Raw genomic sequence first — 21,133 nt, forward strand, 5'->3', positions numbered from 1 at the left:
GACTACCGGTGTCCCAGGCACAAGTGCTGCTCCAGGTTCCACTCCATGGAAGAGTGGGCAGTTGGAAAATTAGGTATCTGAAACTTTTCTGGGCGTGATCTGGACATAGAGATTTCAGTCAGAGGTAAAGGAAACACAAAAATAGTGTTTTTCTGTTGGAGGCTCTGGCATAGTACAGTGACAATGGCATCTCTGCTAGCCTGAGGTTATATCAGTTGTGCTCTGTCTTGGGCAGTTTCTTGCAGACTGTTGTATGCAATGGGAAATTGCTGTTCCAGGTAATATTGAAAGTTATGTGACATCTCTTAGCTTGTGGAAGTTCACTTATCATTCCCATCCCCAACTGAAAGGATCTTGTATGTACATATATGTGTGTAGATGTTTATATGTATACACAGTGTACATGATTACGTGTATGTATGGCTCTTTTCATTGCAAATGATGCTGCAGGGGCTCCTCACTGCAGGGAACTGCTCATACATGCTACTGTCTGCTGACAGTTAAGCCTGTCCTTGAGAAGTATTTTTGCTCTTGATCTTAGGCAGGTCTTAAACCTGGGACTCAGGGGCAGGAAGAGGAGTGTGCTAAATGATGACTGTAGCTAATTCTCAGAAATAGTATGGTGTTCTTTCTGCCCACCTTTCTCTTTCATCCTTCTCCCTGACTCTATTCCAGGACGTCTTGTGGAAAAAGGAAAAGTCGCTTCCGTTAGAACTGGCTGTTTTTCTTCTTTCCATAGATGTTTTTTCACCCCTCTACTCTCAAGTTAATGGGAAAACAAAGTATGCAGTATTTCTGCTGCAGAGTTAAATATTGATGAAGATTAAGGTGCATTAAAAGACTGAGGAAATTCATGGCTCAGGAATAAAAATAAGCAAAACTCAGAAATTTGAGAAAATGTTCAAGTGTATGAATAGCTCTTTATCTTTCCACCTTCCAGCATTACTTCCAATAAAATGTTTCAGCATCTTGATGCAACCATTCCAGTTTCACTGAGCCGGGGACAAGAAAGTGCTGTACAGTAACAGTTATGGGGGGAAAATGTTCTGTGCTGTGTTGGTCTTGGACTTCCTCAGAGTATTTTTGTTCCAGATGTTAAACTGCGATTTTTTTCAGAAGCCGTGTTAAGTTGCCAGAACATTAGATTTTTTTGAAGGATTTTCCGAACCCCAGCTGATTATCACAACACACAAGAATCCAAACTTGGGCTTGGCTTTGCTGTGCTGCAGCAGCTGCAGAAAATCTGTGCGAAAGCACAGGTTTACAGCGCCATCATCGAATGCCCTTATAGGGTAAAACAGGGAGTGAGGGAATTCTGCTCTGCTGCCTCGTGCAACGCAGGATTTACGTCAGCCATTGAGTAACATCAAGTTCCCCAAAGCACAAATACCCTCACATACACACTGTGGCCAAGGTGGTAGCAGAGCTCCCAAAAGAGCTACAGCAGAGCAACTCTGGGATGGAAAAAATTATATCCCATCTGCCTCCATCCAGGCAAAGGATAATAGTCTGCTCGGAGCAGAGGCAAAATCAGCCCCCGGTGTACCTCTAGATATGACAGGACTTTTTCTAGCTGATGGGATGTGATGGTGCTGGTAGTACATGGCACAAATTGCACGTTGGTGCTTGATTGAAGTCAAAATGCCACCTGTGACTCCCTCCCTGACCAAGATGCCTGTGCCCCAGCTCCCCCTGGCCCTGTTGCTCACATTCTTTTCAGCCCTTTGATCTAATCCTTTATGGAAATACATGGAAAAATCTCCTAAGCTCTGTTTTGTCTAGTCAGTGTTGTCAATAGGAAACTTCTCTTTAAAAAAGCAATAAATGGATAAGCACCTTCTACTTTGTACCTGCTTCTCTCCTTACCTGCCTAAATTTTGTCTTTGTGCATTTACAGAAACTCTCAGCTATGGTATTTTTGCACTTAATGTGTCTTCCCAAAACTTGCAGTACCTCCCCTGCTGCCTTTGTTTTGCTTTGAAGGGTCATCAGCCCATATGAGCAGAAACCTGTGACTATTCTAGTATTAAAGACAGCATGGAGCTCAATGTGTTCAAATTCCTTTCCCTAACCACAATCCTCTTTTTAGAGGTGAATTCTGCCAACCAACTTGGGTGACACACTCTTCTGTGCCAAAGAAAGCTACTTACTTAGCCAAGCCTATCTGCTGTACCTGGAAAAGGGCTGCTTGAGGCTGCCGGAACAAGGCTCCTGCCTTTCCCAGGACAAATCCCCAGTCTGCTGGTGGCTGGGGCAACACAGGGCTGCCAGGGCACACTGCCGAAGTGGTGAGCAGATTTAGCACCCGGCAGTGTTTCATTGTCTTGGGTCTGCGCCCGGTCTGTGAGGACCATGGCATTCTTTCCTGGGAGCGGCATGGGGTCAGAGGGTCTCCCACTGAATGACACCAGGTTGTCCCCTGCCTCAAGAGAGAACTGTAGAACAAGACCTACTGAAAAAAATGGTAAAGAAAAGTGGCTAAGAAGTCTGTATTTTGAAATGGGATTTTGTTTGGTGGATGCCAAGAGAGTGGCAGCTTGAGGCAGTTAAAGTAGGAAGATCAGCAGTGTCAACTCTCTTCTGCTGTCAGTATTGATATCTCAGGGAAGGGATGATGAAAAATAGAGTCCAAAATACGAGATACGAGCAGATGCAATGGCTAAATCACCATAAAATAGACTGAAGAGCTTTTCAGGTCACCAGAGCTGAAGTTTGTGCCAGAGATCCAAAACACCCTTTCCTGTAACAGCATTAAAATGAGACTAGGATGCTGGGGGAGGGCTGTCCTCATCTCCTGGGACCAGGCACTGTTACTCACAAGGGGTTTCACTCTGGTGTCTGGTGTGCCACAGGAAAAGCTCTGCTCATGATTCACGCTTGTAGCTGAAAGGGAATTGTCAGTGACTTATCCTGTGTCACTCTGTGCCCTCTCTGTGTGGGCCTAATCCCAGCAGAGCTTTTCCAGTTTTGTTTATTTTTTCAATAGTATTTCGTAAAGAATTTGCTTGAGTCTGGTTTAGTGTAGGAAGATGGTCACATGGAGAGCATAGAGGAAACTCATCCAGAGGAAAATCTGAAGCTTGGAGTGAAAAACTGGTCAAAGAAGGCAGAAATTTGACTGTAGAAGTACGAATAATCTTGTCTGTGCTTTGGCAGCCTGATCCTCAGCTGGCCTTTGGAGGGCGATAAAGAGAGGATGGCAATGAGTCAGGATGGATATTTGCACTCTGTCAAGGTCCTTCCTGTTATTCCCCTCTGACTCAGGGATTGCACAGAGATCTCTAAATACTTTACATGCCAGTGGCCCCTGCAGCAGTAGGCGTGAGATCAAGCTCATTTTTTAATCAATGTGGCTCTGGGCAGACTACCCCCACTAGCATCCTCCAGACTCTTCCTATTTGAGAGCAACGGAAACAGAAGTCATCCCTTATTTACACAAACTGATGGATTTGAACAGTTCTTGAAAGGTACAATTATCCTAATTAAGTGAAAATAACCACCGAAAAGTCTCGATCATCTTAAAATCAAGATGTTGCAGTTCAATTGTATTTCCAGACTCGGGCAAGCTGCTGGAATGCATGCAGTTCAACTTTCCTCTATGATATAATAGTTTAAAAGAGATCAGGGTACATTTTACCATAGTGTCTAGCAATGTGAGTTTATTCAGACTTTTGGCAGGCAGTTCTGCACACTCTTGCTAAAACTGTGAATCATCCATTGTTGGCTGATTGCACTCTAGTTGCTAAGAGATCTGTCAAGTGCATACTGAGGCTTAATTCTACATTTGCTCTAAGAAGGACTAAATGTATTAAATTGGAACATGTCACATCCTTCCTAAACAAGTAATTAAGGCACTGCTATGAGCCTGTCTGATGGAGAGAAAAGAAGGACCTAGGAACAGCTGGAAGATTTAACTTGTGTTGAGGTTGGTCTCTTCTGTCTGGGACTAGACTTATTGCATGTTGGATTTTCACAACCTGATGCATAGTGGAAATAGAAAGGGGAGGGAGACATTAAAAAAATAGAATTTGCAAAAGAACTTGTTTTTCAGTGTCCTTATATAAACCTCTTAAAATGATCTAATGCTTTTTCACAAAGTGTAATTTTTAGTAATGGAAAGACAATACGTCAGTGTTTCCCAAGCTGCCTTGCCCCCCACCCCCTCCCAAATGAACTCTACCACTCACACTGCTCCTCCCCAGTTATCCCATTGCTTGGATGTGTTGCAATATGTATTGCAGATGCTGTGTGCTTTCATTCAGGAGTGTACTTTAATACTCCTGTTTACTAAGTACACCAGCAGAAGTGGTGAGTAAGTGGTACTATAAGATATCTTTAACCACCTTGTCTGTCCTAAATAGCCACAAGCTTTTCCAGGAGACCTTTTACTACCCACAAGGAGAAAATGGATCCATTTGTCAGCAGTAAACAGAGCACGTCGTCTGTTTCTGTGAACGTACTCCTGCCTGTGAGAGGATGTGTGGCAGCAATTAAAAAAACAAAATTAAATTTTAAAAGTTCATTAGTCAAGATTTTTAGGCTCATCTGTTCCTAAAATTACATCATTTGCACTGACATTAGCCATGTCCAGAAAGTGCCTTAGTTTCTCACCAGGCTCTGTATCTTCTACCCCTTCACCGAACAAAAAGAAAAAGTCATGAAGTTATGGTGTCTGCCAGTATTTTCTGGTATCCAGACTAGCAGTGAGCTCCCAGGTTCAGCATTTCACCTATCACCTCCCAGATCTGTGCTGTCATATTGGGGTTGGGCTGTTTGCTGCCTATGGGTGGCCTCTGCTTGGGCTCTAAAGAAGGGAAAGAATTAAACACAATCCTTGCTTAGTTATCTAAATGATAAATTATCTTCCTTTTAAAAATAAAAGACACTATCCCTGCATCAGCCATGGCTAATGGCTTGCTTATACAGTGCTTCTAGGTGCTGTATTTTGTCAGAGCTTGTTACTGAATTTCTCTTCCTTGTGTAGGTCTTTGTAGACATGATTGAAGGCTTTTTTAATCCTCTCTTTGATCATCTTTGAAACAGATTGAGCTCTGTAAATGGTGTTTGATAGGGATTTTGGAAATGATGCATTCTTTCTGTCGGCTCCTCTCCAAGCTGCTTGTGGCTGTTGGATGTTCTGTGGGGCGTGCATGTGGTACTGGAGAGGAGCTGTGGCAGCAGAGGAGCTGTGGCAGGGGCCCACATCGGGATGGTGGATCTGTCCCTACAGTGTTGCCCTGCTTGTCTGTCCAAAGAGGTCTCTTTAGTCGTAGGGTAGTGGTTGGAGCCCACATGCAGACAATGATCCTCTCTGGTGGCTTGGCTTACAAAACTAAACAGATGGCCCATCCCCTGACTGTGGCCTGAGGCCCTCGTGCTAGCCAGGCAGCCTTTGCAGTGGCCATATGGCAGTGTGGGTTGATCGCCTGTACCTCTTGTGCTGTCCCTACCTGTGACCTGGTTTGCTCAGAGTTTAACACTTCCTTGGTGGCTGGCCAAATGATGATTGTGTGCCCTCAGGCTATTTCTGTGAAACTTGAGTGACCTTGCACTGATGGGATTCTATTTGAAACGCACCTATTCAGCAATGATTTTCATTCTCATCAGGTCTTGAGACATGTGAAAACATTCTGCTTGCATACCAGCAGCAGTGTCCACTTGTGTACAGCTGAACCTGGTTACATCAGTGCTAGCAGTGCTAGTTATGGTCACTGTTTCATCTGAAGCTCTTTTAAGCTAGATGAGATTGACTTGCTGTAAACACATGATGATTGGTAATAATTGGTTTTTCCTTCTATTCCTTATTACTCCCCTGTCAGTCATTTTGCAAATTTTTCTCTAGCATTACCATTAGGCTGTAAGGATGATGAACACTACAGAACTCTTCCTTTGGTAGAAATCTTCCTCAGTTACAGTTTTGAAAGTGCTGGTTAATAACTGCTGTGTAATGTCTTCCTGTGTTATGGATGGGATGAAAATTACTCTTTCTAATACTATCTGAATATTTAACTGCCTTTTTACCCATGCAGAGCAGAAATATTTCCCTTTTTGATGTGAATATTGAAAGTTTCACCTTTTCCAGGTAGTCATGAATCAGCACCACTGTTGCTCTTCCTGTGACTCCTAAGGTGGGGAAATGAAGGAGGGAAAAAAAGGGTTTTCATGCATATTGATTCTGCTATTCAGAGATTTTTGCTAGGTCCTTTTGCTTTTATAAATTCTCCTAATTTCTGATACATTGCACTAAAACTTGCCATAATTGTTTTGGGGTTTATATCTGATTTAATTTCATCTTTTTACCAATTAACTTAGACTTTATCTCTGATCCTTCATCTAATACAGCATGCTTTTTCACATGTGAGACTGGGTTTTCTGGACATTTAGTGACATTTTCTTAAAGCTGCTCCTAGGTGTCATGTATTTTTAGCATGCAGATTAGCTGCTTAGTGATTTAGCTCAACTGTTTAAGCTTTGTGAAAATAAGGCTTTTGAAAGTTAGTAAGTCTGTGTGTTATGTAACTGCTTTTACTTACTAGGACCATCCATTTTGTCTATTAAATCTGTCACTTGTTTGGTGTGGTTTTCACTTCATCACTTGGTCTGCAACTGAAAGGGCACAGAGTATCATCTGTATTGTGAACAAATTATCATGCCTTTATAATATATTATCCTCTAACCATGGGCTAGGTTTTTCAGGAGCATCATCTTTCTGGTCATTGTAACAAGTGGTTTCTGAGGGAGTAGCTGTATGTCTTCCAGGAGAGCCAACGGAGTATTGAGAAGACTTGATGTGTTCCAGTATGTTGGAGACTTGCTTCTTACCTTTGCCCTTTTTTTCAGCCTGTTACCTGCTGAAGTGGAAGCTGAACGTGGAGCAGGCCAAACAAAATATGTTTGTTTTGCTCTGACCTTGCAGACTGTATTTTTTTCTTCAGCTTCTTGTCACTGTTGCATAACTAGTTAGAACTTTCTTTTCCTGGCCAAAACAGGTAGGAAAACAGGATTTCTATATTTTCCCTGAGCTCTTAAAACTTGTAGGACGTGAAAAGCATTCAGCAGTAGGTAGAGACAAGTTTTAAGCAGTGGTAACATCTACAAAGAATACAGCAGTCATTATTTTCCCAGGTTTCCACCTCATTGCTTGACCTCCAGATCTGTAGGAGTGCACAGTGTGGAGTCACACTGGTCAGCAGAAGACCCTTCTTAATGAAGGTGCTAAAAACACTTGCTGTACAGCTTATGCTGTGGTCTCTGAAGTGTAACCCGGTGAGTGTAAGGAGTGAATGGGGAGCTCCTGAGCTGTCTTCCTTACCTGGGGCTGCATAAATAGCAAGTTTTAAAGCTATTTTAAAAAAATACTTGTTCTTCTCCAGTATGCTTGCAGGAGATGCACTGAGTGCTCAATGCCACAGTCAAAGGCAGCTGTCCACAGACCAGGTGCTCATGTTAATGTACCCTGTGCTTGCAACCTGGTGCAGGCATTGTTTCCCTCCTCCTAGGTTGGGTGACAGGGCATGTACACAACTGAGTCTCTTTGGTGGTGGGCTGGGGCTTGCCTGTCTGGGACTGTGGTCCTCAGGGAGGCTCAGCCACCTTATACAGCAGTGATATCTTCCCCAGTGGATCAAGGAGTCCCCAGTAGCCCAAACCAGAAACAGCTGCCTGGTGCTCCTAATGGCAGGAGTGCAATCAGTGGTTTTCATTTAATTTTTTCATGAGTGACTGTTGTTCCAGCCCCAAGATCACCTTCTGTTTGCAGCAGGTCCTGAAGGTACCTGCAGGCTCTGGCATCGTCCTTGCCTGAGAATGCTACAATTACAAGCTGTCAGATTTTTTCCACACCTCTGATGGTGTTGATAACATCTGGTGAGGTAGTAGTTTCCATTTGGTTACAAATACAGAAATTTCAGTGTTTCCCTTTATTTCTGTATGGTGGCGAAGTTGTGTCGGACTGTGTGGGGAAAGGAAAAGCCATTAGACTGACTATAAAGTAATACTGGAGTCTGATGTATCATCAACTCTTGGCTGTTATTCCAGCAGATGTGCTCCCTATTCGCATGTGAGTCTGGAAATGGGCTGATATCACCCTGCGTCCGTCAGTCACGGCACTGCTGCCTGCTCTGTGCAGTGTGGGTTTGTGCCGAGCTCCCACGTGGCAGGTATCACTCCAGACATGGGACCTGTGGAGAGGATCACGGTATCACCATGTCCCCCAAAGCACAGCTGGCAGCAGGCAGGAGGGCAGAGCGTGGATGCTCCAGAGTGTAATCCCTTGGGATCATTGCTGCTGCTCAGCAAAGGGCACTGACTTGGGTGCAGCGAAACGTGGGCATGTTCTACCTCAGATAGAGAAGGTGTAATTAGGAAATGCAGGTCATCAAAAGCAATTAGCCCAGTGCAGTGTAGCTGGGAAGAGTTCTTACTGTATTTACCTCCTCCTTAGGGTAGGTAGCTCTTACTAAAGAATACTCTAAGTGAAACCCTCGTTTCTAAGATGCACTTAAAAGCCTACAGAGAGATACTTCCCTCCCAGAATAACTGTTGGCAAAATGAAGTAGTCAGATACTGAAGAAGCTGTGTCCACAGTGCCCCAGGAGTGGGATTGGTGAGTGAGTGAAGGAGAGAGGGCTCAGTTTGCAAAAGCACATCTTTTTAAAGGAGCATGATTGTGTTAGGAGTCTCACATCTAGTGTCTTTCTACTACAAGAGCTTTAATGAAGTGGAATCTTTGAACAGTTGCTTTTTACTTACCTGTTACTTTTGCTTCTCCTCAGGTTTTTTTTTCTGTCCCTTTGCGTTACAAGCTTCCCTTTGTTTAAATCCACTTGTATTTTATGCATGAACAGTGGAAGATGTTTCTACAGTAGCAAAGTGCAGACTGAGTTGCAAACATGGCATGGAAATTTAGTTTTTTAAAATGTAACACTGTTTCCACCCCCGATTTCACTGTACCCTGAAGCTGAATGCAATATTTTGCTCTATTGAAAGAATGTGGTCTCAGGATATGTGAAAGTGTGCAGCAGCTTGTTTGGCAGGGAGAGGAGCAAAACAACGAACCTCATTGCGCCTGTTAGTGCTCTTAAAGCGCTTTCCTTACACCATGCAGACATCCGTGTTCTGCACTTATTGTATAAAATGTAAAGGGACATCTTGAATGGGGGGAAATTCATCCTCTTCTGCCTGCCTAGAGCTCAGGTCCTGTATTCAGGTTAGCCCCTCCTAATTCCCACCTGCAACTAAATGCTCTCCTGACAAATCTGTGTGGAATTGCAAGCATCATTAATGGAGGCAATCAAAGCAACAGTGTCCTCTGAGAGTTGAAATGGCACTGACTTGAACTTACAATAAGCACCTAAGCAATTTCTTTTTTAAGAAGCAAAAAGGTATATTATAATCTAGGTTTTGGATTGAAACTTTTTCAGTACTCATCCATCATTGAGTATTAAAAGGATGTGTGCTGCATGTTTAAAAAATTGTTTCAAATTCTCTTCCCATGTGCCTGTATTGCAGAAATTGGGCAAATTGTTTAAATGTCAGTGCTTTGAAACTCATGTAGACTTAGAGGTATTTAAATGCATGGAGGCCTTGAAGGAATTCCTTTGGCATTAATATTTATTGCATAGATCAGGGCTGTGTAGATCAGAGTTTGTGTGTGTGCCCCTTTTAGGCTGGGTGAAACATCACTGTGTGAAGGGCAGGTGACTGTTTGCCTTTTCCAAGGATTTAGATGTTTGTCATAAATAAAATATATGCAGTTTTTCGGGACTGCTGCTGCTGTATCACTATATCCAAAGTAGTGCTCGATCACAGGGCAGACATGTGCATTTCACAGCACTTGCAGTGGAAAGGTTTTGGAGTGGCTTTGGGAAGGCTCCCGTGCTCCCTCCTCAGGGCTGAGGCCATGGTTCTCTATCTGGTAGGTTGTTGTCCTCTCTTGGGCAGGAGGACTGAATGTTGTCACGTAGGAGGTTTAATCACCATAAACTCCGTGTTCTGTCACTCTCTGGTCCTGTAATTTTCCTGAGCAACAGTGTTGCAGGTCCCCTGAGACATTAGTGGGGGAAGAAGGGGAGGCAGGGTTTGAGCTGACTGGCTAAAAGTAGGAGTTGAGTTTTTTAAGTCCTGTGTTAATGCAATTAACACGTACATTGCTGTGAAGGTAGTCTATGTACAGTTGTTGATGTTTTAAAATTAATTATTTCCTGTAGTTTCACGGCTTAAAAATGCAAAAGGTGAGGAAAAAGCATGTACTGCAATCCTTCTGGCTCCAGAGGCACAGGAGGGTGAGGGATGTCCTGGCAAAGCAGCCCAAGAGTTGGCATTGTCCCTCTCTGCATTTGCAGGGTGCGTCAGAAGCTTCTGGGAGCTAGAGGCTTTTCTCAGCCCAGTGCTGTAGGCTGGGCTGAACACGTGGTGAGACTGCAAGGAAAGGCAGGGCAATGCATTGATAAAAGTTTCTTTCTCTTAAAAGAGGCGGCACCAGCTGCTGTATCTTGCACGTGCTCTTCATGTTTTACTGCTTGCCGCTTTATCCTTGTTCCCTCCTTAAGACTGTAAGCCTCAAATGGGAAGTTGGTGCCGAAGCAGTACTTGGAAAACTGGCTCTTTCTTTCCCATTGTCGCTGTGAGTTCAGGGAACAGTAGCCAGAGATGGGCAATTGCTTATGCTTACTGCATATTTTTCTTTAATAATTTATTAAAACTTGTCAGTATAGTATTTGGCTGCTAAAGGTTATTTTCAGGTTGAAATGTCCCACCTAGCACTGTGATGGTCAATTTGATTATTAGATGATTTCCAGTTTGAGTATTTATATTGAGATATATTACTGACAGTTTAAAATCATTGGTGTATCTGCAAGGATTTAACTCCATTTCATGCATACGAGCAAACTTCCATAATCCTCCTGGCATGACACTTTTCTTACCTGCCTGGGGAAACCTTACTAGAACTAGCTGGGAGATGGAAAAGGGTCAGAAGTTAAATTTTCTGCCATTATTGTTGTTATATATGTCTAGACACTTCAGGGCACTCTTGCAGGATGTGTTAGCATAGCTAAAATACAGCAGACAAGTCAACTTCTCTGAAAGCGTGAATGAAACCTATTATTAGAGGGGAAAAATGCTGGGTTAGTATAACCTCTGCCCGTGGGGCCCTTGTTATAAAATAACATGGGAGCAGCTGGATGCTCCTCCATGAAAGGCTGCTTACTGAGTGAATTCAATGTGAAGAAAAATATACTTTGTTGCCTCTGATGATGGCCAATGCTCCTCGGGCTGAATTGGCTCCAGAGGGAGCCAGGACTGGCAGATGCCCTCTGGAGTAATTGCTTCTCCTCCCTGCTCATCCTTGGTCTGTGGCAGTGGAGATGTGGTGGCAACCACTGGGTCTTGTCTGGAGCTTCCCACCAGAGAGACTGAATGGGATCAGATCTTCATGATGATGATTCTTGGCCATTTGTGCAGCCAAAATCTGCAGGTTGGTTCCCGCATACCTCAGAGAGATGATAGGAAGAGTCAGAGCTAGTTGGTGATGATGCTTGCCTCCTGGGATGGAGCCAGTTGGGAGCTGCTTTTCAGTAGTGTTGGGTTAATCAGTATAAAATTAAAGCTTTTAAATACCCTCTGAGAAGGACACTGATATGCTTTTCAGTGTAAAAAATTACAAAACTTGGAGCCTTCTTGGTACAAGGACATGTGCACACAGCAAGATTAGGAGACAATGGCAGACATGCCAGCAGCTTGACAAGTAACTGCGAGGAATCTAACAAAATCCATTTTAATGCCAAACAAATACTCTTGAAGTTTTTTCCAGAAGTTCTTTATATTTGATTGATAAAATTAAGATTTAGTGAAGGGAGGATGAAACTAGTTCCTGAACTGCAAACTCAAATGAAAATTCATACCAGACCAAGCTTGGCTGAGCACTAGGGAAGCTGGGAGGTGCTCGTACCATTTACCACTGTGTTCAAATTGTGGGCACCTTGTTCAAGAAGCTGCAAAGCCCCACGTTTCCCAGTTGAGGATATTTAATTATTTTTCATTTTTCCTTTGAAAAGAGTTCCCTACCTTAAAATAAGCAGAATATACTTGCCAAAGATCTTTCAGCCTCTTTAGAATAGGGCATTTAGATTACTGGGGACAAAGTGAGTGTCTTGAATGCTCTGTGTCAAGGCACGAACAAATGGCACAGAAACAGTAGTACAGTACAGAGTGAAACCTGACAACTTGGTGTTAAAGGAAAGGAATGCTACTGTATGGTTCGATTGTGATCAACTTATCTTCAAGTGGGTTTATTAGCAATTTAATGGAATATTGGTTATTCAAGAGCCATAATAGCCCTGGTTGAAATAACCCTTCTGCACGGTTTTCCCATACCCTGTGGAATGAGCAGAATGTGACAGTTGAGCTTTCAACAGGCTTCATGAATTTTAAATACTTTTCAGCTGTAAAATGGGGCACATGGCGTTTGGTCAACGATGGACAAGGAGCTGGCAGCCACTGAGGGTATTATGGGATATTGAGTGTCTGGGAGATAATGAATGCTTGGCTTATCCAGGTGCATTCTTGGCCTGCTGTGCATGTACAGACAGAATGGAATATATTTCGCTGTCCAACATTTAACAATTGATCATTTTGTAATTGTAAGCAGAAAGTATTTAGAACATTATTTTCTCAGCATGCCTGTGTACGACTTAAATTTCATGTCATCATCTTTATCTGGCAAAATCTTCTCTGTTTTTCAGTAACAATGCATTCATGCCACTTAAACTTTTCCACTAACCTGATTTTATGCTTAGTGGATCTTAGAGAGTCTATTCTTCTAGTGACTTTAAATCTCCATCTTTTTAAGCATCCTTTTTTTTCCCTGTGGATTTTTTAAACCTGACTGAAATTATTTCCACTTGCTGTGGGTTGAAATTTCAGCCCAGCATTTTTGTAGCAAGTGAGCTGGTTGCTGGCTTCTGCTTTATGGGAAATAGTGTCCTTGCATTTTAAAGGCTAAATGGCAGAAGAGGGGAAGGGGAAACCCAGGCATGTTTTACTTCTGGTGAGCTGTGTACAGTGGTTCTTACGTGCTTCAGTTCTGCTTCGATATTAAAACACACCATGTTCAAAGGACAACCAGATTAATTGTCTTTTTTAACTGTATGTACCTGGAAGAGGAGGTTGCTGCTTGAATTCCTGAGACCAGTCAGACTGGAGCTCCCCTCCTGCTTGGCCTAGAAGCTTTTCTAGAACAAGAAACTCTAGAGGCCACCTGCCTTATTCTGATTTTCCTGCATGTGCCAGTCCCTCTCTCTGCTGCCCTGGTCCAGCTTTTTCCATGTTTCCTCTCCCCTATGAATCCCTGGTGGTACTGTGCTCACCCCAGGCTCAGGTCACTCTCTTGCAGCAATGGACACTCCACACCAGGTACATCAGCACATCCCTTGAGACTGTTTCAGTAGTAGGGCAGTAAGTGGGTTTGGATCCATAATTAGCAGTGTGTGGGCAGTAACAAATGGGGTCATTATCTCTGCGGCCCTTTCTGAACTTTGTGGTTCATAAAACCCCAAAACTCTGCCAGAAACTGCACCTGCTTGGCGCAAGCTTTGGTTAAGCATGAAACTGTCTCAGAGCTGCAATCTAGAAGCATTAGTGTGGGATCTGTGTATCAGGAGAAACTAACAAGTTGTCTTCTCCTTGAGGATACAGCTTGGGAGTACCTTGTTGTTCTTTCTTGTCCCTCCTGTGGCCTTGTTTGATGAAAAATGGTTGAGCATTGAGGACAAACTGTGCTGGCTGTGTGCTGTTTGGTATTCTGGCACAGCCACTGAGCCACTAGAGCCTGATTGATGCTACTGTGCAACTGCCCCACCCTTTGGGAAAGGGCCTGACCTTGGACCTTCATGTTGGCAGAGTGGCAGGGTATGATCAGCTGAAACTCCAAACAACTTTTCCTGGGTGTTGTGATGTTCAGCCTGGTTTGGTGAAGTCATGCTCAGATTACTCAGAACTGAGCAGTCCGGATGTGATTTGTGTGGGTGTCTTGGGAACACCATATCCACCCATGTCATCCAGGAGCATGCTGCTGAGCAGCTGGCGATCCACTCTGGGACCAGGCTGCTGCTGGTCTCTACCTTTTCTCCCCTTCTCAAAAGAGGCAGTGGGATGGACACAAAGACCTTCTGTGGGTGAAAAGGGAGATTGATTGCCAAAGCAAATCTGTCAGCTGGCAGAGGTGGGAATGGCAGGTACAGAATGTCCTTACCAGGGTGTGCTGGTAGCTGTTTGTAGGACAGAGGTAACCTTTTTTGTCTTGCACTTGACACACTCTTACTGCATGACCTTCATTGAGTAGCAGTGATGGAGTGTCTTGGTCTTCTGCTGTTTTCCTGATGACTTTTCAAGAGCCAGGGCCCTATCTGGTATCAACACTGGAAGCGTGAGTTAGAAACTCTACTACAACCCATATCCTACAAATTTCTGAGATCAATATGCACAAGGGTGTGTATCTGACCTACTTAAAGCAAGAAAACAACCAGTAGTGGGTTTTTCTTCTCAAAACCCCTCAAAACTATTACAGCACTGCTTTATTTTCTTTGAAGCCTGTGCAAGTGCAGAAGGGCAGTGCTTATCATCGAAAGGAGACAGACTTCCCTCATGTCCAAATGGAGCAGATTCAGGCAGGCAAGAACCTGGACAGTGACCAACACTGGTATCTGGTTTTGCAAAACTGAAGTCTACCCTTTCCTGGCCCCGGATTTGTCCATCTCTATTTATAGCCTTTACTCAGAACCTTGCTGAAAAATGTATTATATGTTGACAGTGGCACTTTGTGAACTCAGAGCTAATGGCTCCAGAAATAATCACCTTTGAGATTATAGTCTAACTTTTGCATTTGTCAGGTCTGACATTTGCTTTGCACAGCTCTAAGTGACTGTTAAAACACAATGAAGTAAAGTCTGAAATGCAGTATTTGTGATTTAACAAGCTGGAGAAATAGGTGGTGGATGTAAACTTTCAGGAGACAATGCAGTAGTGTGTGTTAGAGCTGTGGTTGGTCTCGAGAGCAGAGCTGTGAGCATGTAGAGCTGGCTTAGAAACCTCATTTTGTCTCTGGGTCATTGGATGGTCTTGTGCCCTCCGAATCTCTCTGCATCCTTTCATTTAAGACGGGGCTGGAGGCATCTTCCCCCTTTCACCAAGAGCTTGGAGACAAAGGCAGATGGGTCATTGCAGTCATTAGAAGATGCCTGATTTGGTACCATCCACAGCTTCTGCCAAGCCCCAGCTGTGCCCTGCCCATGGGGCATTTTGGGAGCCTGAGTGGCGCCTCGCCCGTGGCTCCACCACCCAGCTCTGGCACCCCAGGGGAAAAGCTGCCCTGCTCTTGGCAGGTGTGAGGTGGTGGCTTGCAAAATCATTTTCCTGTTTCCACTGTCTTTAGGAAAGATAATTTCTTTCTTACTGTCAATAACATAAATCCTGTAATATGGTTAGTGCACAGGAGACCAGTAAATAATTAAGGAAGCAGCCTATGTTTAGAGTGCATCAAGTACTAATATAGAGAAGGAAAAAATCCCTGCACATCAGTTACAGTAATTGGTGGAAGGCACCAGTCCAAAGGGTAATGAGCTCCATTTTTAAAGCACAAGGAAATTAGATTTTTATAAATGTCAAATGCAGTTATTGTCCTCCTTCCTTGAAACAGAGCTGAGCTGGCTGGAGCCCATTGTCTCTCAATCAGCTTTGCTATGGATTAGACACATCCTGTCTCACACCAGGAATGTGCTTATTAGAAAAATATCCCTGCACAAAGCATACAAGCTTTAACACTCAACCCATGTACTAATGGATACATGTACAATAAAACCCAGTATCGTGTTACAAACCTTAAGCTGACCTGAGATAATAAGATACAGAAATCTGAAAGGATACAGATGAGTGCTCTCTTTGTGTGCAACAATTTTGACTACCTGGGATTTTAGTTTTCAAATAAAGGAGATAAAGTGAGGGAAGGTGACTTTTCCTCTTGGCTGCTTAATAAAAAAAGCAAGCAGTAAGTCTTCTTCAAAGTGACAATGCTTGTAATCAGGTTGTGTCCAAATATTTTGTGTATTTTACTGGTGTCTCCTGGGTAGCTGGGGTTTCACAGAGGACTTTGTTGACCCACTGTTTTTCAGTTCTTTCCTGGAAAAAAAAGCAAGAGGTCGTTATTTGTTTATACATCAAAGCTAGCTCTGTGAATTAGTCTTTCATTCATAATGAATGAAAATGTTGCCAATATGTGTTAAGACACCACACTTCAGAAAATGGCTATCAGTTATTTGGGGAGAGTAAAATGTGAGGAGAATAGAGGGCTTTGTAAAATAACCCCCTTTCCTACATCCCATTTTTAAACATCTTACTTGAGGATAACAATCACTTGTCCATCTTTAGCTAGAGATTGTATCTTTCTTCCTCTCTGTAGGAGAAAGTAGCACAATCCTTCATGATGTGGGAGGGTTTTAAGGATGGAGCCAAGCTTTAGATTGCAATGATGAGATACAGATCCAGGCTATTTGTGTGACCCATCCTAACCCAACTCTGAATGCTGCAACTGCTTTTTCCAAAGCGGTAGTGTGTCAAACACATTCCATGGACATGCTGTGTTGGACACCCTGCTCAGGACTGCTGCAGGATGGCTTCAGAGATAGTACAGTGGGGATCATGCGAGTCTGTGCTGCCCCGTTTCCTCTAGGAAATTCAGCAGATGGGCTATTCAGTCCTAGTTTGTTTTTCTGGAATCTGTTATTTACAAGTGTGGTTCTTTATGGTTTTTTTCAGTTGCCTTTTTAATAATGTCAAGTTTTCCCTCCAGTCTTCTTCATCTCAGCTTGTGCTTTTTTCATTTCTGCTTCAACTGATTGAAGCTTCTGGTGTTGCCTGTAGGGGGAAAAAAAAAGAGTAACTTGAGACTTCTATTTTACACAAGCAAGGGATATTGAAAGATATTCCTAGCATGCACGCATCAGCAGACATGTGAACAGCACTTCCCAATTAAAACTATAAGAATTTCTACTAGTTCTTAAAGTCCTTGCTAAACAGTGGTCCATAGCTTGAATCCATTAACACCCATCATGGAAAAGTGATCCAGCTATTTATATGGCAGCCATTTTATTTATTTAAATTTGGTTTTGTAAGCTAAAATGAACCCAACTGTTGGAGGAAAACAACGTGAGGATCTTACAAATATCTTTAAAGCCTCAGACACAATGAAGCAAATTAAACTAGTTTTCTGTGACTTTGGACAACTTTTAGTTCTGATAATTTTCCTTAATGTCTGTGCTACAGCTGCATCAACCCCTGTAAATTAAATAAAGAAACAATTCAAGGCATCTCTCATGTAGCCTGGTAGTTAAATGGTAATCAGCAGCTGGTGATTAAAACATCCATATGACTCAAATCACAAATCCAAAGTCAGCATTTACATTCCACTAGCCTCATTAGCTAGGCACTTTAGTTAATTGGTTCTCCAGTGCAAGTGTTACTAGTTGGCCATTCTGGCCCAGGGATGTGAAGTGCTGCTGCCTCCCTGCCTGCCCTTCCCTGGGGAGCTCGTGCTGCCCTTGCTTGCTGCAGTGGTGTCTCTTCTCAGCCTGGTTTGCAATGCTCAGGTGAAAGCAGGTTTCCCACTTGCTAAAGGGAGCTCACACCCACATTGGTGACTGGTGTGTGTTTCATCACAGCAATTGCTGCCCATTCCTGGTCCCTTTAGGTCTTCAGGAAGCCTTGGGGCTTGAGCCTGCCTTGAGCCTTCACATGAGGCACCTTCATGTAGTGTCTGCAGGCTGCCCAGGTTTTACACCTCTTTGCTCTCTCAGATGTTGTTTTGTGGTCCAGAGAAGCTTTTGTGTCTCCCCACAGAATGTGGGTATGGTAGTCCTCTGCCACAGTAACATCCACCGCTCTGCTGATGCTTCTACTTCTGGAGACGTGGTCAGGGAGGAGGGCAGGAGTGGTCTGGGGAGAGGGTGCATGGCAGGGACAGCCACTGGCTTGATTTCTGCTGCAAGCCCAGAAAACTTATGTTGGGAGCACCTGCTCAGCAGCACATCTCCTAAAAGGGCTTTCTCTTCTTGATGTTTTGGCTTTGGAAGCTGCTGGAGGTCACAGATTAACTGGAGATAGGTGACCATGCAACAGGCTGGGTGAACCTGGTTTTTCTTGCCACTTGGCCTTCTGCCTTAATCCCACCTGATGGTTTTATTTATTTATTCTAACTGCCTGTGACTGGTGTCCCAATTGTGAGTTTGCTTGTCCGCCTCATGTTGGCACAAAAGAGTGAATCTGTGTGTTCTTGGAGTGGAACCCTGCTTTTATAATGCTGCATCTCCATTACTCTATATTAAACAATTGTTTTTTTCTTTGGAGTCTGTTGACTCTTACGCGTGTACCACCTGCACAGTAAAACCCACTGGGCTTCACAGACAAAAGAAATCATTCTGCTATAAGCATACAGATGTTATAAAATGTTGTCATGTTTGTGCAACAGCACTTTTCCAATATTACCTCAGCTGTTCCCCATTTATTTTTAAAACACCACATGGGTCCAATCCTCATTATAAACCTAATTTTAAAGAGTGCTGGAGATACAGCAACAAGACTAAGAAAGATGAAGCCTTTCTACTAAGCCTGGAGACTCTCGAGTGCCAGGTTTCTGCCTGAAGTCATTTTAGCATCAGGTGAAAGAGGAGCAAAAAAGAAGTGTTAATTGTAAAAGGCATGCTGCAGGCTCATTCCAGGCTGCATGCCAAAGCCTTAGATGGTCTTTTGTGTGGAGAGGATGAATCCCTTGGTATCAGAAACCCCTGGATACAGTTCTGAGTTGCAGTATAACCCATCAGAGTTCTCCAGGTGGCACAAAGAGCTGCCTTTGTCCTTCACAGGTCTAAACTGAGGCACCTACTTTTAGCAGTGTGCTTGTTCAGGGTTTTTTCTCTCAAGTGTCTGCAGAGTGAGAAGATGCTAGAGAAGAAAAACTTCCAGAGAGCAGATCAGGCTTGGATAAGGTGCTGCTCCCAGTGTATTCCATGCAGACGTACATCACCTGTCCTGGACAGCCCATGGGGACCTGCTCTTGCCTTTTGAGCCTGGGCTTCAGGATTAATGGGATGACTCACAAATGCCACATTGCTGAGTCATGGAAAATGGGCAGGAAAAGGCAGCTTAGGTGGATCATGTCTGTCCCCTTCTTTATTCCCTGAAGCAGCACTACTTTTAGGAAGGTATGTCAGCCAAACTGTGTGCTGCTATTGCTCTGAGGCTGCCACAGCAAGTGTGAAGGACTAGTCACCATCATATGTCCTTCCTCTGCTGTGGCAGGTGTAGTTTGGCAGAGCTGAGGAGTAGGGCTGCTAGAATTGCTTCTGTTGTTGTATAGTGCTGTAAGTATAGTGCTGACTAGTATTGTGTCACTTGTTTTAGCTTCCTGTGTTTTTTCTAGAAGTGCTTAATTTAGCACTTTAAATAAATAAGTGACCTGTGGGATATGCAAAAATCTAACGGGAGTTCGCTGTGTTTTCCATGTTCATTAATGCTTTCTGGGCACCTCTAGTTAACCATGATGAGGAAGTTTCACTGAATGTGAAGATGCTGCTTGTGTGGGATCCAGTTCACAGGTTTCTGACATTCTGCAAGTTACAGGTTCACGTTTTTGTTGCGTGGTTGGTTGTGTGTAGGTGCTTCTTTTGGCTTACAAGGGATGACAGTGATGTTGTTTGAACATAGAGAGTGTTGGCCCCTGTTCTGGATGGCCAGTGATGGGAGCCTCTACAGAAACAGATTCTGCTTTAGGCATCCTCAGCAGCCCTTACTGGGAAAGAAGGAACCTACTGTAGCTGCATTCCCTGCTCCTAATACAAGCCTCTTTCAGCAGGAAACAGGCTCTGACTTCCAGCCGTGTGTGTGGCTCTCTACAGCAAGCAGTAAGCCCCACAATGCATAGGCATGAAATGTCTTGTAATTCTGAAGCAAGGTAGCTTGAGCATGCAAGGAGAGCTAGTGCCTAGTAAAATTGCAAAGCCATAAGGAATCTGAATGTTTACTGGCTAGGAGTTTTTTTTTTTTCCCTGCTGACTGAAGATGGGCTCGTGGTAGAACTGCAACCTCCATGTCTGGCAGAACCACCTCTTGTGTCTGAGCACAGTGAAAGGAATGAACCTCACTCCTCTGCTGGTGCTTTTTCTGGCCCAAATCCAAGGAACAGGATTTAGAAGAGGATATTACTGTGCAGAGGGACTGGACTTAATTTGTGCTTTGGGCCCCTCATCTGTCCCCCCGAATGCTGTGTGGCTCCTGTGCAAAGATAAGAGCCTAATCTCTGCCACTTGCCAACCCATCACCTCCAGACCACAGAGGCCTCTGAAGAGAGGTGGGGAACTGTGATGGGCAGGGCCACAAAGGACCCTGCCATCCATCTTGCTAAAGGTACATCAAAAGGCTTCAATTCTTACTAATTATATGTATTTCTGGCAGGTTTTTCAAATTTTTTTCAACAGTACAATATGTCCTTAATAACTTTCTTTTAAACAGGTTGAAGCCATGAAGAGAGTTCTAGAAAGTCTCAACCTTAATATAGTTGAGATGGTGGATGAAAACGCAACCTTGGATGGTGGAGACGTCTTATTTACAGGTATAATGGTAGTGAATTTGGTGTTTGCATGTTCTGACTGCCTTTAAGGCTGTATGTCATTTGACACCAGCATAATAAAATGTCGTTCCTGTGGTTTGTCGAATTGGTTGTTTACTAAATGTCACAAAGGCAGCTGAGAGATGAGTTCTCAGTGCAACCCTCAATGTGCTGCCTAATACCTGAATAAATGGAGCAGCAGTACACACACTACAAAGAACAGCACTGTGCATACAGATTTTATTTTAGCTTGTAAAGTGCCAATAACAAAAATGCTTTCAATAGTCAGCTGTCTGGGGCTGTTTCATATTTCTTATTACAAGCAGCTATCATTCACCAGACTCGTTTTCAGGACTTGTAAAAGCTTGATGGAGACAATTGTCACTAGTTCAAGGACTTAAATGCAAAAAAATGCATTTTTAGTTTATCAATAAAGTGGTGGAGTTGCCTGTCATATGTCATGAGCCAGACACCTTACAT

The 21,133-nt window shown here is 43.5% G+C and overlaps 1 protein-coding gene across 3 annotated transcripts in view; it reads left to right on the plus strand.

The window, feature by feature from the left end:
• Nucleotides 1-21,133, plus strand: part of DDAH1 (dimethylarginine dimethylaminohydrolase 1) — a 97,023-nt gene that overhangs the window by 58,858 nt on the left and 17,032 nt on the right. For all 3 annotated transcript variants that reach the window (XM_032117713.1, XM_032117712.1, XM_032117711.1), the window contains one exon: nt 20,557-20,656. In XM_032117713.1, coding sequence (XP_031973604.1) covers nt 20,557-20,656 — 100 coding nt within the window. The remainder of the gene's footprint in view (nt 1-20,556; nt 20,657-21,133) is intronic.

Source organism: Corvus moneduloides, chromosome 9, assembly GCF_009650955.1.
Source record: "Corvus moneduloides isolate bCorMon1 chromosome 9, bCorMon1.pri, whole genome shotgun sequence".
In the NCBI taxonomy this organism is placed as follows: domain Eukaryota; kingdom Metazoa; phylum Chordata; class Aves; order Passeriformes; family Corvidae; genus Corvus; species Corvus moneduloides.